The 15,784-nt window shown below is 52.0% G+C and overlaps 1 protein-coding gene across 13 annotated transcripts in view; it reads left to right on the plus strand.

Moving 5' to 3' along the window:
- The window catches only part of LOC140424010 (girdin-like), a 695,300-nt gene that overhangs the window by 542,466 nt on the left and 137,050 nt on the right, over nt 1-15,784 (plus strand). For all 13 annotated transcript variants that reach the window (XM_072507832.1, XM_072507831.1, XM_072507835.1 and 10 more), the window contains one exon: nt 7,079-7,265. In XM_072507832.1, the coding sequence (XP_072363933.1) occupies nt 7,079-7,265 (187 nt within the window). The remainder of the gene's footprint in view (nt 1-7,078; nt 7,266-15,784) is intronic.

Here is a 15,784-nt window from a genome sequence, read left to right on the forward strand (position 1 = left end):
GAACTGGAAGGGGCTAGTCCGGGGTGGGGAGGGGGGGTGGAACACAGGGTCTTGCAACATGCAGACGACCTTCCCCTATATATTTCCTACCCATTAGGGGGAATGTGGGAGATTATGCGGATCTTAGGGGAATTTGGCCGGTTCTCTGGATACAAATTAAATATGAGTAAAAGTGAGGTTTGTGTGATCCAAGCGATGGGGCAGGAGAGGAGACTGGAGGAGTTGCCGTTTAAGGTGGTGGGAGGTAGTTTTCGTTACCTGGGTATTCAGGTGGCAAAGAGATGGGAGCAGCTACACAAATTAAATCTGGGCCGATTAGTGAAACAAATGAAGGAGGACTCCTGGAGGTGGGTCATGCTCCTGTTGTCACTGGCGGGGAGGGCACAGACCGTAAAGATGACGGTTCTCCCAATAATTTTGTTTGTCTTTCAGTGTCTCCCTATCTTTATCACAAAGGCCTTTTTTAAGCGGGTGAACAGGGTGATTTCTGGATTTGTGTGGTGATGCTCGAGCAATAACTCCAGAAGCGAGATTGGAAGACAATTGAAGGCTTTATTGGACTAGATGTTTCCCCCAGGTACAGAATGAAGCTGCTGGGGAGACACAGGCTCTTATACTCCACCTTACTGGGCTGAACAGCAGGCAGGCTTCACCAATGATATAGCAGTCTCAGGTACCTCCCACACCAATGGTCTTACAGCAGCAACCTGGTAATACCGTAATACCCCTAATACCGACTACCACATTAACCCCCTGTTTTAAAAAAATAGTCTGGCGGAGGTGGTGGTCTCGCGTTATACAGTGGTAGAGGTTGAGGTTATGGTGGTACTCGCTATACATTAGCACAGTGTTTTGCCTCGTTACATGTCGCAACTATTTACAATATTTATTTACAGTCATAATGAAGCAATTAGTCGACCGGGGGCCCTGGTCGTCCTCTGCGATCGTCGCAGCTTCGGCGGTGATGCAGGCGCCGGCTCGGGCATCCGTGGCTCCGGGTGCGTGGCTTTGGCTTCTTCAGCAGCTTCATCACTATCAGATGAGACCAGTGAGAGGACCGATCCGTCTGGGAAGGGGGCGGCTGTGGGGTGCGCCGGTGGGAGGGAGGGTGGGGTTGTTGTTGGTGTAGGTGGGGACCCGGCGCGGAGACCGTATCCTGTCGGCCGTCGGGGTACGCCACGTAGGCGTACTGAGGGTTAGCGTGAAGGAGGTGGACCCTCTCGACCAATGGGTCCGACTTGTGTGCCTGCAAGTGTTTGCGGAGCAGGTTGGGTCCAGGAACAGCTAGCCAGGTTGGGAGCGAGGTCCCAGAGGAGGACTTTCTAAGGAAGACGAGGAGACGTTCGTGAGGTGTTTGGTTGGTCGTGGTACACAGCAGTGACCGACCGGATGGAGTGGAGAATCTCCGGGAGGACCTCCTGCCAGCGGGAGACTGGGAGATTCCTGGACAGTAGGACGGTCTTCCAGACCGTTCCGTTCTCCCTCTCTACCTGTCCGTTTCCCCGGGGGTTGTGACTGGTCGTCCTGCTCGAGGCAATGCCCTTGCTGAGCAGGAATTGACGCAGTCCGTCGCTCATAAAGGAGGACCCCCTATCGCTGTGTATGTAGGCGGGGAAACCGAACAGCGTAAAGATACTGTGGAGGACTGCGGTCATGTCGGGGCAGGGGATGGCGAATGGGAACCGGGAGTACTCGTCAATCACGTGCAGGAAGTACGTGTTGCGGTCGGTGGAGGGGAGGGGCTCTTTGAAGTCCATATTGAGGGGTTCAAAGGGACGGGAAGCCTTTATCAGGTGCCCTTCCTCTGGCCTGTAGAAGTGCGGCTTGCACTCCGCGCAGATTTGGCAGTTCCTGTTGGCGGTCCTGATCTCCTCGATGGAGTAGGGCAGGTTTCGGATCTTGATGAAATGGAAGAATCGAGTGACCCAGGGGTGGCAGAGGTCCTCGTGGAGGGCCCAGAGTCGGTCCACTTGTGCGTTGGCACATGAAATTAAAATGAAATGAAAATCGCTTATCATGAGCCGCGGGATAGGGCATCAGGAGGCTCGTTTAGCTTCCCAGGACGATACAAGATCTCATAGTTGTGGGTGGAGAGTTCAATCCTCCACCGTAAGATCTTATCGTTCTTTATCTTGCCCCTCTGTGCATTATCGAACATGAAAGCTACCGACTTTTGTCAGTGAAGAGAGTGAATTTCCTGCCGGCCAGGTAATGCCTCCAGTGCCGCACAGCTTCTATGGCCTGGGCCTCCTTTTCAACTGAGGAATGGCGGATTTCTGAAGCAAGGAGGGTACGTGAGAAGAAGGCCACAGGACTGCCTGCTTGGTTGAGGGTGGACACCAGAGCTACGTTGGATGCGTCGCTCTCGACTTGGAAGGGAAGGGATTCATCGATTGCGTGCATCGTGGCTTTTACAATGTCCGCTTTGATGCAGCTGAAGGCCTGGCGAGCCTCTGCCGACAGGGGAAAAAACATGGATTGAATTAGTGGGCGGGCCTTGTCCGCATAGTTGGGGACCCACTGGGCATAATACGAAAAGAATCCCAGGCTGTGTTTCAGGGCCTTGGAGCAGTGGGGGAGGGGAAACTCCATGAGGGGGCGCATGCGTCGGGATCTGGGCCTATAACTCCATCGTGCGCTACGTAGCCGAGGATGGCTAAACAGTCGGTGCTGAACACACATTTATCCTTGTTGTAGGTTAGTTTAAGGATTTTTGCAGTATGGAGGAATTTTCGGAGGTTGGTGTCATGGTCCTGCTGGTCGTGGCCGCAGATGGTGACGTTATCGAGGTATGGAAGCGTGGCCCGCAAACCGTACCGGTCAACCATTCGGTCCATCTCCCGTTGGAAGACCGAGACTCCATTTGTGACACCGAAGGGAACCCTTAGGAAGTGGTAGAGCCGCCCATCTGCTTCGAATGCAGTGTATTTGCGGTCGCTAGGGCGGATGGGGAGCTGGTGGTAGGCAGATTTTATATCCACCGTGGAAAAGACCTTGTATTGTGCAATCTGATTGACCAGATCAGATATGCGGGGGAGAGGGTACGCGTCGAGCTGCGTATACCTGTTGATGGTCTGATTATAATTGATGACCATCCTATGCTCCTCCCCGGTCTTTACAACCACTACTTGAGCCCTCCAGGGACTGTTGCTAGCTTCAATGATGCCTTCCCGCAGAAACAGCTGGACCTCCAACCTGATGACGGTCCTGTCCTGGGCACTGTACCGTCTGCTCCTGGTGGCGACGGGTTTACAATCCGGGGTGAGGTTCGCAAAAAGGGAAGGCGGATCGACCTTGAGGGTCGCGAGGCTGCAGACAGTGAGGGGGGTATAGGGCTGCCGGATTTAAGAGTTAAACTCTGGAGGTTACATTGGAAATCTAACCCTAGGAGCGTGGCAGCGCAGAGGTGAGGGAGGACGTAAAGGCGGAAATTTTTTCATTCACTTCCCTGGACCGTGAGGTTCGCTATGCAGAACCCGTTGATCTCTACAGAGTGAGACCAGGAGGCCAGGGAGATTTTTTGATTAACTGGGTGGATGGGAAGAGAACAGCGCCTTATCGTGTTGGGGTGTATCAAGTTCTCTGTGCTCCCGGAGACGATCAGGCAGGATGTTTCATGCCCATTGACGAGCAGGATCGTCACCGCGGTCAAGAGCGTTCAGGGCCGAGACTGGTCCAGGGGTTGGAGGAAGTTGGAGGTTTATCCTCGGGTGGTGTGTGGTCATTCGAACCGGGGTCCTGAGACGCCAGCCAAGATGGCGCCGCCCACAGGTCGCATGGGGGTGTGCAAGATGGTGACGCCCATCTGTTGCATGTGGACCCTGGGGAACAAGATGGCGGCACCCTGGGCCCGCACGTGGCTCTGGAACAAGAATGTGGCGGCGCCCGCTGGCCCGTGTGGAGGGTTGGGGTGGCGGTCCCGGTTCGCCCCCGGAGACCGCGGCGACTGCCCGGGCCTGGCATACCGCCACGAAATGGTCCTTTTTTGCCGCACCCTTTGCAGGTGGCGGAGCGGACAGTGCTGCCGGGGGTGCTTGGCTTGCCCGCAAAAATAGCAGCGGGGCCCCCCGGGGTTGCCTGGTAGTCGCGCAGCACAAACTTGTGGAGGGATTGGGGATGCATCGGAGTCGGCCGCAGGGGGGTTCCACGCTGCCGAAGGGGCCACCGCGCAGTCGGGTACATAAGCACGGGCGTTTCGGGAGGCCACATCCAGGGAGCTAGCAAGGGCCCGTGCTTCCTTGAGGCCGCCTAGTGTCTCTTTTTCTTGCAGCCGCTGGCGGATTTGGGAGGACAGCATACCTGCAACGAATGCGTCCTGGATCAAAAGTTCTGTGTGGTTGCTGGCTGAAATTTGCAGGCAGTCACAGTTCCTGCCTAACACCAGGAGCACACGGTAGAATTCCTCCAGCGATTCCCCGGGGATTTCGTCGCTAGCAGATGTCGGGCGTATACCTGGTTTACTGGGCGAATATAGTGTCCTTTCAGCAGGGTCATTGCGGCCTCGAAATCGTCCGCATCCTCGATGAGGGTGTAGATCTCTGGGCTCTCCCTCGAGTGGAGAACTTGCAATTTCTGGTCCTCCATAGGTTCAGTCATGGCCGTCCTGAGGTACCCTTTGAAGCACCCCAGCCAGTGTTTGAAGGTTGCCGCTGAGTTTGCCGCATGGGGGCTGAGTTGCAGACACTCCGTTGATTCGGAGCTCCATTCTTTAAAATCCAGTCCAATAAATTGATGCTCGATCAATAACTCCAGAAGCGAGATTGGAAGACAATTGAAGGCTTTATTGGACTAGATGTTTCCCACAGCAGCGCAGGTACAGAACGCAGCTCTGGGGAGACACACAGGCTCTTATACTCCGCCTTACTGGGCGGAACCAGCAGGCAGGCTTCACCAATGATATAGCAGTCACAGATACCTCCCACACCAATGGTCTTACAGCATTAATCTGGGTACCGTAATACCCCTAATACCGACTACCACATGTGGGCAGGTAAAACCCCGCGAGTAAGGAAAGTATTGCTGGAGCAGAGCCGAGGGGAGGGAGGGCTGGCACTGCCGAACTTTAGGAACTACTACTAGGCAGCAAATATAGCCATGATTAGGAAGTGAATAGTTGGGGAGGGGTTGGTGTGGGAAGGGGTGGAGGCGGCATTATGTAAGGGCACAAGTTTGGAGGCACTGGTAACGGCACCTCTTCCATTCTTGCCAGCCCGGTACTCCACAAGCCCAGTTGCAGCGGCGGCCTTGAGAGTCTGGGGGCAATGGCGGAAGCATATGGGAGTAGAGGGAGCGTTGGTGTGGGCTCCAATTTGGTAATCACCGGTTTGTGCCGGGGCTGATGGATGGGGGTTTCGGAGGTGGCAGAGAGCAGGTATTGAGAGGCTGGGGGATCTGTTTATTGATGGGAGCTTTCCCGATCTGGAGGATCAGGAAGTGAATTTACTGAATTGCCGGGAGGAAATAGGTTCCGATGTCTCCAGGTAAGGGACTTTGTGTGAAGGCAGGTTTTTACCTTTCCGCCACAGGGGATGCAGGACAAGGTAGTTTCTTGATCGGGGGCGGGGGAGGGGAAGGGGAAGGGGAAGGTATCGGAAATTTGCAAAGAACTTACGGAATGGGAGGAAATCCAGTTTGGGGAGACAAAACATAAATGGGAAGATGAGTTGGGAAAGGAATTAGAGGCTGGTCTGTGGGAAGATGCCCTGAGCAGAATCAGTATGTCCTCATCATGTGCCAGGCTCAGCCTGATACAATTCAAGGTGGGTCACCGAGCACACATTTATTTTTGTATCAAAACAGGTTACAGAGTACAAACACCCCAGGAAACATGCTTCCCTACAATCAACCATACGGTCCGTACAGACTTTCCTCTTTTTCACCCCCCTCCCCTGTGACAAACAGCCCCACAAACACGGTCCCAAACATCCCCCACCTTTCCTCAAACCCCCCTGAAGAGCCCCTTAGCTCATACTTTATCTTCTCCAATGAGGTTCATCATGAGGGTTCGTTCGGACATGGCAGACGTTTGTCGACTTCTTTGGAGAAAATTGAACCGTCAGCGGATTCAATGTTGGGGTTGGCTAGGGAGCAAAGGGGGGTGGGGGGTGGTGGTGGTAAGGGGGAGGGTGTTAGGCTATGTCGGTCTAGCTTAGGCGAGAACTGTGGGAGATGGAGGGGTGTGTTACGAGTTGAACTATGTTTATATCTGTACTTGTGTCTTGTTATTATAAAACCATAAATGCCTTAATAAAATGTTTTTTTTTTTTAATGCATATAATTGTTTATAAATGTGAAAAATGTCAATAAAAGATTTTTTTTTAAATGAAATCTTGCACCACCAGGTTAAAGTCCAACAGGTTTGTTTGGAATCACTAGCTTTCAGAACATAGCTCCTTCAACAGGTGAGTGGTGCCATGGAATTTTTCCATGCACCTAAACCAAGAAAGCAGAGAAGACCATACAGCCTGTCGAGCCTACTCTGCCATTTAATATGGTCATGGCTGATCTTGGGCTTCAACTCCACATTTCTGCCTGCTCCCCTTGATTCTTGAGGGACAAAATGTCTGCCTATCTCATCCTTAAATACATTCAATGATGGTGCATCCGCAACCCCTTGGATAGAGAATTCCAAAGATTCACAGCCCTTTGAGTGAAGAAATTTCTCCTCATCACAGTACTAAATAATTTCCTGAAACTGTGCCCCTTGTTCTAGATTCTCCAGGCAGGGGAAATCAGTCTCTTCCCTGTCAAAATGTTTTTGTTCGAAAAACAACATGTCAGACAATGTAACGCTCCTTTATTGCCACACTGAAGTGTTGCCCTGGATCACACAAACTCTGGAGAAAAATCTGAATCCACGACCTTCTGATTTACAGTTATAATCACTTGTTTAACTGACCACTAGCATGAAGAGTAAGAAAGGAGCTGTTCAATGAAAGTTAGGATTCTTGAAGGAAGGATCGTTGAGGGGATGAAGGTGCTTTATGATATTTGACTTCTTGTTATATTCTACTTTTTGCCTTATAGTTTAAAAAAGGTAGCTCTACAAGAAATTAAGTATTTATTTCTCTGTTTGAAGATTGAACCAAATATACAACCACTTGTTAAAGGAGAATGAAGGATTGCAATTGGACCATAAAAATGTAAAAAGTTTACTGAATGGTGCCAAGCTAGAACATACACGATTGGAAGCTGAGTTTGCAAACCTGAAGGAACGGTATCAACAGTTGGATATAACTTCCACTAAACTAAACAATCAATGTGAGGTGGGTGCAAATTCTTTTAAACATTCATAATCAGTTGGCAGAGATAAGAATTTAAAAACACAGCTTTGGTGTTGTACAGCTTCCTCACCTGTGCAAAGTTATGATTTAAATCCAACATACCAAAAATTATCTGTTAAATTATGTTTCTGTCATTGAACACTTCACCTACAACCAAATACAAATAAAACAGAAGGGGTGCAATTGTTAGAACATGAAGAATGTTGACAAGAAATTAATATTGTGATTTATAAGTCATTTAGTGAGGTTCGCTCCAATCATGGAGTTGTAACACCATGGTCTTTCAACTCGACTAAAGAAAACAGGTGAAGACACACACTTGTGATCAAACTGGGGAAGAGTTTCAGGAGTGCACTAAAAAACATTTTCTTAATACATTGCACTTCCAACAAAGAAAGATCAAAGATAACTAGGATATGTTTTCTCAGGTGAAACTGTTTTTCTTAACCTCTGAAGAGTCATTAGAGTGATTATAGCACAGAAGGAGGCTATTTAGTCCATGCTCTCTCTCTCTGCGCAACCTAGTCAGTCATATTTGTCCATTGCATTACTTTAGCAGTTTTATTTCCTTTGGATCCTCATCCAATTTCCTTTTTAAATTATTCATCATTTCCTCTTCCAGAATCTTGTAAGCAGTGAGGTCCAGTTCATTATCATTCACTGTGTCAAAAATGTTCTTCTTCCTCGGCTGATAGTATAAAGACTAAGGGACACGGGTTCAAGATATTTGGCAAAAGATCAAGTGCGACTGTGAGGAGGTTTTTTATACAATGAGTGGTAATGATCTGGAACTCATTGCCCACAAGGGTGGCAGAAGGGGGAAACATTCAATGATTTCAAAAGGAAATTGGATGAGCATTTAAAGGAAATAAACATGTAGGGCTACAGGGATCGAGCAGAGGAGTAGGACTGATTGGATTACTGCACATGGGAGTCAGCACTGACTGTGTGCCAAATGGCCTCTATCTGTGTCCTTAATAACTGTATGACATCCCACCCTGCATCTCTTGCCCAATATCCTGTCCTCTGGTCCGTGTATCATCAACAAATTAGAACTGCTTTTCTTTGTCTACTTTTTCTAAACATGTCATAATCTTTTTTTTGAAAAATATTTTATTAAGGCATGTATAATTTTAACAACAGTTTTCAAGAGGAAAAAAACAACAGGACAAATAACACCCACCCAACCAACAACCAAACCCAGCCAACGTGGCTCACATACACATTTCCCCAGTCCCCCTTTCCCACTAAGTGTTTCCCAACTCAACCGTCCCCCCTGTCTCTCCCTCTTTCCCTTCACACACACCCCCCGCTTTATATCTGCTGACAGCACCTCGACCCTGCTCCAGCAGCACCTTCTTTATCCGCGGAGTTTTACCCGCCGACACAAACCCTGAGATCACCGCATTCACCCTCTTAAAGAAAGCCTTGGGGATAAAAATAAGCAGGCACTGAAATATTAACAGAAACCTCGGGAGAACCATCATCTTTACCGTCTACACCTTCCCTGCCAGTGACTGCGGGAGCACATCCCACCTTCTAAACTCCTCCTTCATCTGCTCCACTAACTAAGCCAAACTCAGCTTGTGCAGCTGCTCCCATTCCCACCCCACCTAGATACCCAAATACCTAAAGCTCCCTCCCACACTTTCCCCTTCTCTTTCCCCCTCACCTCAATCGCGAAGCCCTCACTTTTGCTAATATTCAATTTGTACCCCGAAAACCAGACAAATTCCCCTAAGATCCCTAAATCTCTCCAATCCCCCCCCAAAAAAGCGGGGCAGAAATATACAAAAGCAAGTTGTCCGCATAAAGCGAGACCCTGTGCTCCACCCCCCCCACCCACCCCCGTACAATCCTCTTCCAGTCCTTTGACGTTCTCAGCGTCATCGCCAGTGGCTCTATGGTCAAGGCAAGCAACGGTGGGGAGAGTGGACATCCCTGCCTCGTCCCCCTGTGCAGCCTAAAAATAATCCGAGCTCACTCGGTTTGTCCGCACACTCGCCACCGGTGCCTGGTACAGCAACCGGACCCAGTCCACAAAATCTTGCCCAAACCGCCCCAGGACATCCCACAAATATTCCATCCAATCAAAGGCCTTCTCCGCATCCATGATGATCACCACAGACGGCATCATGATCACATATAGCAGCCACCTAATGTTCGCTGTTAAATGCCTCCCCTTCACAAACTTTGTTTGGTCCTCTCCTATCACACCTTGCACACAATCCTCTATTCTCGAGGCCAACATCTTGGCCAGCTGCTTGACGTCTACATTTAGAAGGGAAATCAGCCCCTCCATCACGTCAAACAGCCCAATTGGCACGCCGAGGCCCTCCACCAGCTCTTCCTTCACCCTCGGAAACTGCAGTTCCTCCAAAAACTACCTCATCCCTTTCACCCCTGCTGGAAGCTCCGACTCGTACAACCTGCTGTAAAAGTCTCTAAATACCCCGTTCACCCCCACCGGGTCCGAAATCGTATTCCCCCCTCTGTCTTTCACTTTCCCAATCTCCTTCGGCGCCTCCTGTTTCCTTAACTGGTGTGCTAGCATCCTGCTGCCTTCGCCCCATATTCATACACCACCCCTCTCGCCTTTCTCAACGACCCCACTGTGGTATTATCAGGTATTGCAGTACCCGAGAGGCTGTAGACCATTGGGTAAACCTAGGAGTTTACCATTGGCTGTTTGGTATGTAGCTCCGCCCTGACAGGCAGGGTATAAGAACCGGTGGCGTCCAGCAGCCCTCATTCTGTACCGAAGCTGCTGGGGAACAGATCTAGTCTATTAAAGCCTTCAGTTATGTTACAACCTCGTCTTTGAGTTTAATTGATCGTGCATCAATTTAATCAACTCTTAAGCTGAAAGAATGGATCTCCGAATCAAGCCGGTGTGTCTACAACTCAGCCCCCACGCGGAGAACTCAGTGGCGATATTTAAGCACTGGCTGGTATGTTTTAAAGGCTACCTCGAGACGGCCGGAGGCACCCCCTCAGGAGAACAGAAACTACATCTCCTGCACTCGTGAGTAAGCCCTGGAATCTTCACCCTCATCGAGGAGGCGGAGGACTATGATGCTGCGATCGAACTGTTAAGGGGACATTATATACGCCCTGTAAACCAGGGGCGAAATTCTCCAGAAACGGCGCGATGTCCGCCGACTGGTGCCCAAAAACGGCGCAAATCAGTCGGGCATCGCGCCGCCCCAAAGGTGCGGAATGCTCTGCATCTTTGGGGGCCGAGCCACAACCTTAAGGGGCTAGGTCGGCGCCGGACGAATTTCCGCCCCGCTAGCTGGCGGAAAAGGCCTTTGGTGCCCCGCCAGCTGCCGTGGAAATGACAGCTCCGGGCATCGCATGCGCGGGAGCGTTAGCAGCCGCTGACGGCATTCCCGCGCATGCGCATTGGAGGGAGTCTCTTCTGCCTCCGCCATGGTGCAGACCGTGGCGGAGGCGGAAGGGAATGAGTGCCCCCACGGCACAGGCCCGCTCGCGGATCGGTGGGCCCCGATCGCGGGCCAGGCCACCGTGGGGGCACCCCTCGGGGCCAGATCGCCCCGCGCCGACCCCGGAGCCCGCCCGCGCCGCCTTGTCCCGCCGGTAAGATAGGTGGTTTGATCTATGCCGGCGGGACAGGCATTTTAGCGGCGGGACTTCGGCCCATCCGGGCCGGAGAATCGCAGGGGGGGCCCGCCAACTGGCGCAGCGCGATTCCTGCCCCCGCCGAATGTCCGGTGCCGGAGAATTCGGCAACCGGCGGGGGCAGGATTCACGCCAGCCCCCGGCAATTCTCCAACACGGCGGGGGATCGGAGAATCTCGCCCCAGGTTTACGCACGTCACCTGCTTGCAACTAGACGGCAAAGCCCTGGGGAATCGCTGGAGGACTTCTACCGTGCGCTACTGGTGCTGGGTAGAAACTGTGGCTGCCCGCAAGTTTCGGGCAGCGAGCACACGGAACTTCTAATCCGGAATGCCTTCGTAGCAGGTATGAACTCCTCAGAAATCCGCCAAAGACTCTTAGAAAAGGACACCCTTTAAATTTGGCGGCCCTATACCCCCCTTACTGTCTGCGGCCTCGCGACCCTTTATGTCGACCCGCCTTCCCTGTTTGCGAACCTCACCCCGGATTGCAAACCCGTCGCCACCAGGAGCAGACGGTACAGTGCCCAGGGGCTACTGAGGGAAGGGGTCATTGAAGCTAGCAACAGTCCCTGGAGAGCTCAAGTAGTGGTGGTGAAGACCGGAGAGAAACATAGGGTGGTCATTGACTACAATCAGACCATCAACAGGTTTACGCATCTGGATGTGTTCCCTTTCCCCCGCATATCCGACCTGGTGAACAGGATCGCGCAATACAAGGTCTTCTCCATGCTGGATCTCATGTCCACTTACCATCAGCTACCCCTCCGCACTAGTGACCGCAAGTACACTCCCTTCGAAGCAGATGGGCGGCTCTAACAATTTTTAAGGATTCCCTTTGGTGTCACTAATGGGGTCTCGGTCTTCCAACGCGAGATGGACTGAATGGTTGATCGATACTGCTTACGCGCAACGTTCCCGTATCTTGATAACGTCACCATCTGCGGCCATGACCAGCAGGACCACGACACCAACCGCCGGAAATTTCTCCAGACCGCGAAAATTCTTAACTTAACGTATAATAAGGATAAATGCCTATTTAGCACCGACCGCCTAGCCATTCTCGGCTACGTAGTGCGAAATGGAGTTACAGGCCCCGACCCTGAACGCATGCGCCCCCTTATGTAGTACCCCCTCCCTCACTGCCCCAAGGCCCTGAAGCGCTGCCTCGGGGTTTTTCAGTTATTATGCACAGTGGGTCCCCAACTACGCAGACAAAGCCCGACCCCTAATCCAGTCCACAACCTTCCCCCTGTCGACGGAGGCCCGCCAGGCCTTCTGCCGCATCAAAGCAGACATTGCAAAGGCCACGATGCGCGCCATCGACGAGTCCCTCCCCTTCCGGGTCGAGAGCGATGCGTCTGACGTAGCTCTGGCCGCCACCCTCAACCAAGCAGGCAGACCCGTGGCCTTCTTCTCCCGTACCCTCCATGCTTCAGAAATTCGCCATTCCTCGGTCAAAAAAGAGGCGCAAGCAATAGTAGAAGCTGTGTGACATTGGCGGCATTACCTGGCCGGCAGGTGATTCACTCTCCTCACTGACCAACGGTCGGTGGCGTTCATGTTTGATAATGCACAGCGGGGCAAGATAAAGAACAATAAGATCTTACGGTGGAGGATAGAACTCTCCACCTACAACTACGAGATCTTGTACCATCCTGGGAAGCTAAACGAGCCTTCCGATGCCCTGTCCCGTGGCACGTGTGCCACTGCACAAGTGGACCCACGACGTGGCAGCCATCGAGGCAAGCTGCTCCTCGTGCTCCACCACCGCCTCCTCCACCTTCTGGATCGCCTAGCCCTGGGCCTCTAACCTCATTTCCATGTGGTCAATCCCCACCTTTATCGGTCCTCCAAGTTCTCCTTCCTCTGCTGGGCAAACGTCTCATGGAGGAAGCTCACTAACTGATCTGTCGACCACTGAGCCGGCAACCTCAGACCCTGACCCGCCGTCTTCCCCTGTGTCGCAGGCTCCACACCAACATTCGACCGTTGTACTCTCCTTTTTCAACCACTTCTGGTCCACAAATCGATACACCGGTGGGATACTCTTCTTCCTCCCCTCCTGCACCTTTTATAAACACTCAGCTCTGCCGTTTGCCAGGGAAAAGGTCCAGAAAGCCCACCACGAGCGGGAGCCACCAAATGTACGACCACTCACACCATGGTCGCCTCCGGAAGTCACCTGTCATCTTATACACCTCGATAAAACCCCTTCCCAATCTCCCTTGCTCCAAGGAAAACAACCCCAGTTACAGTGTTAAATTTCCTCTGCATATGCTATAGGACCCTCGTATCCTTTCGTGGTCATGGCTCGAATGTTCCGTTCTGGCGCCCAAGTCCGGTGGTGGAAGAGGGAAGTGATTTTTTTTTTCTGTGGGGTGGAGTGATTGACCACATGCAATTTTGCACTGTGCAGCTCATTGCATAATTACATATGCATCCGCAACGAGCTTGCCTGGAAATGCGGGGGACAGAAATGTTGGAGGAACATGAAGCAACAATCACTCGAGAAAAGAAGTACTAGGAAAACTCAAGGCTGACAAGGGCCCTGGACCAGATAACCTATATCCTGGGTCTTAAAAGAAGTGACTGCAGACACAGAGGAAGCATTGATTGTAATCTTCCAAAATTCCCTGGATTTTGGAAAAGTCCCAGCAGAATGGACTGCAAATGTAACACTTCAAAAGTGTGAAGCAGAAATCCAGGAACTATAGGCAAATTTAAATGCTAGGATCCATTATTAAAGAGGTAGAAGCAGGACATTTAGAAAATCATAATACAATCTGGAAGAGTCAGCATGGTTTTGTGAAAGGAAAATCATGTTTGACAAATCACATGGAGAAGGAGGAAACCCGCTCCTGGTTGCCATCAAGGTCACCGCAGCCCTGAACTTTTACTTCCTGGGTTCGTTCCAGGGCTCGAGCGGGGACCTGTGTGGTATGTCACAGGCCACAGGGAATCCGATAGGTCACGGATGCCCTGTACATCCATGCGGAAAACGGCATCATCTTTGACATGGACCAAGTCCAACAAGATGTCCAGGCAGTAGGTTTCTCCACCATCACCGGAATGCCTCAGGTCCAGGGGGTAATAGATAACACGCATGTGGCCCTGCGCTCACCGTGCCATCTGGGGGTGTCCCATGTTAACAGAAAGGGGTTGCACTCCCTGAACATACAGCTCGTGTGACCACCAGATGAAGATAATGCACGTGTGTGCAAGCTTCCGGGGAGTGTCCATGACGGCTGTATCCTGGAGCAGTCGGCCATCCTCTGCCTCCTCGAGGAGCACCCCAGGCTAGGCGGCTGGCTCTTGGAGGAATAAGAGGTACCCGCTGAGGACCTCGCTAATGACTCCAGGATGGAAGCCAGTGACCGAAGCGGAAACCCGGTGCAACAAGATCCATACTGCCACCCGGGCTGTGATTGAATGGTGCATCGGAGTCCTCAAGATGTGGTTCCGATGCCTTGACCGCTACGGTGGTGCATCCAGTACACCACCCGGAGGGTTGCACGCTTTGTGGTGGTCTGCTGAGCCCTCCACAACCTGGCACATAGGGCGAAGTGCTGGAGGTTGGTGATGAGGAACATGTGGCCACCTCCGAGGACGATGAGGTGATGCCGGAAAAACTGGGGCTGGAGGATGAGTTTTGTAAGAGCCACGAAGAATCCAGCACAAGTTTTAAGGATACAAAGTAATAACATTTATTTACTATAACATATATACATAACCGTAGCAGTAACTTCCCTTGCTACATACTCCTTCCTGCTGGTTCCTGAACAGGCCAGCTTTATTTATACTAGGAGTTTACTAGTGGTTTCTCCGCCCCCCTCATTGGGGAAGCTCATACTCCCACAGGATTGTGGGATAGTCATTAGTCCCCAGCCAATGGTAAGTAGGCAGGTTATAACATCCCCCCCCCCCCCCCCAAAGTCCAAGGAATCCACCGAAGACCCTGGCGAAGGAGGGCGTCGGACTCGTTTGGCCGCAGGCCGGACACCATTTGCACGCGGCGCTGGATCAGTCTGCGTGTAACGAGACGGAGACCGGCGCTTCCGTGATGAACGGCGCAACGGTTGTACATCCACGGCCCGTGGACCCGAGGATTCCCCCTCTGATGCATCCTGTGTCTCCATCTCGGAGTCAGAGTCCGCTGCCTCCGTCATGTCAGCGTCTCGATCTCCATTCGGTCCCGTAACGACCTGCGCAGGGTTCGAGTGAGGCACCAGTGGAAGACTGTGAGGACTACCTTCCCTTGTCTCTGGTCTTTGTGGCTGTTGAAATGAGCTCCGGGGGCGGGGAATCTTTTGAGGGGATGATCTTCTGGACCGGACGTGGTCTACATGTTTTCGCTGGAGACGACCCTGGGCTTGCACTTGGTAAGATATAGGACCCGTTTGGCGAAAGATTACACCAGGAACCCATTTGGCACCACCAGCAAAATTCCGAATGAACACTGGGTCACCGGGCGCAAACTGCCGAATCGGCCGATGCCGAGAAAATCCCTGTCCCTGCCGTTCTTGTGTGCAGCATACTTTTGCGCCAATGTCCGGGAAAACAATACTAAGGCGGGTGCGAAGTCTCCGGCCCATTAGGAGTTCTGCGGGAGCTACCCCAGTCACTGCATGGGGGGTGGTCCTGTACGTAAACAAAAAGCGAGCCAGTCTCGTGTCGATTGATCCGGAAGACTGCTTCTTTAGGCCTCTTTTGAATGTCTGCACTGCGCGCTCTGCCAACCCATTTGAAGCCGGGTGGTAAGGGGCAGTGCGGATATGGCGTATGCCGTTCATCTTCGTGAACCTTGCAAACTCCTCACTCGTGAATGGAGTGCCGTTATCCGTGACCAGCACCTCGGGG

This window comes from Scyliorhinus torazame, chromosome 1, assembly GCF_047496885.1.
Source record: "Scyliorhinus torazame isolate Kashiwa2021f chromosome 1, sScyTor2.1, whole genome shotgun sequence".
NCBI lineage: Eukaryota > Metazoa > Chordata > Chondrichthyes > Carcharhiniformes > Scyliorhinidae > Scyliorhinus > Scyliorhinus torazame.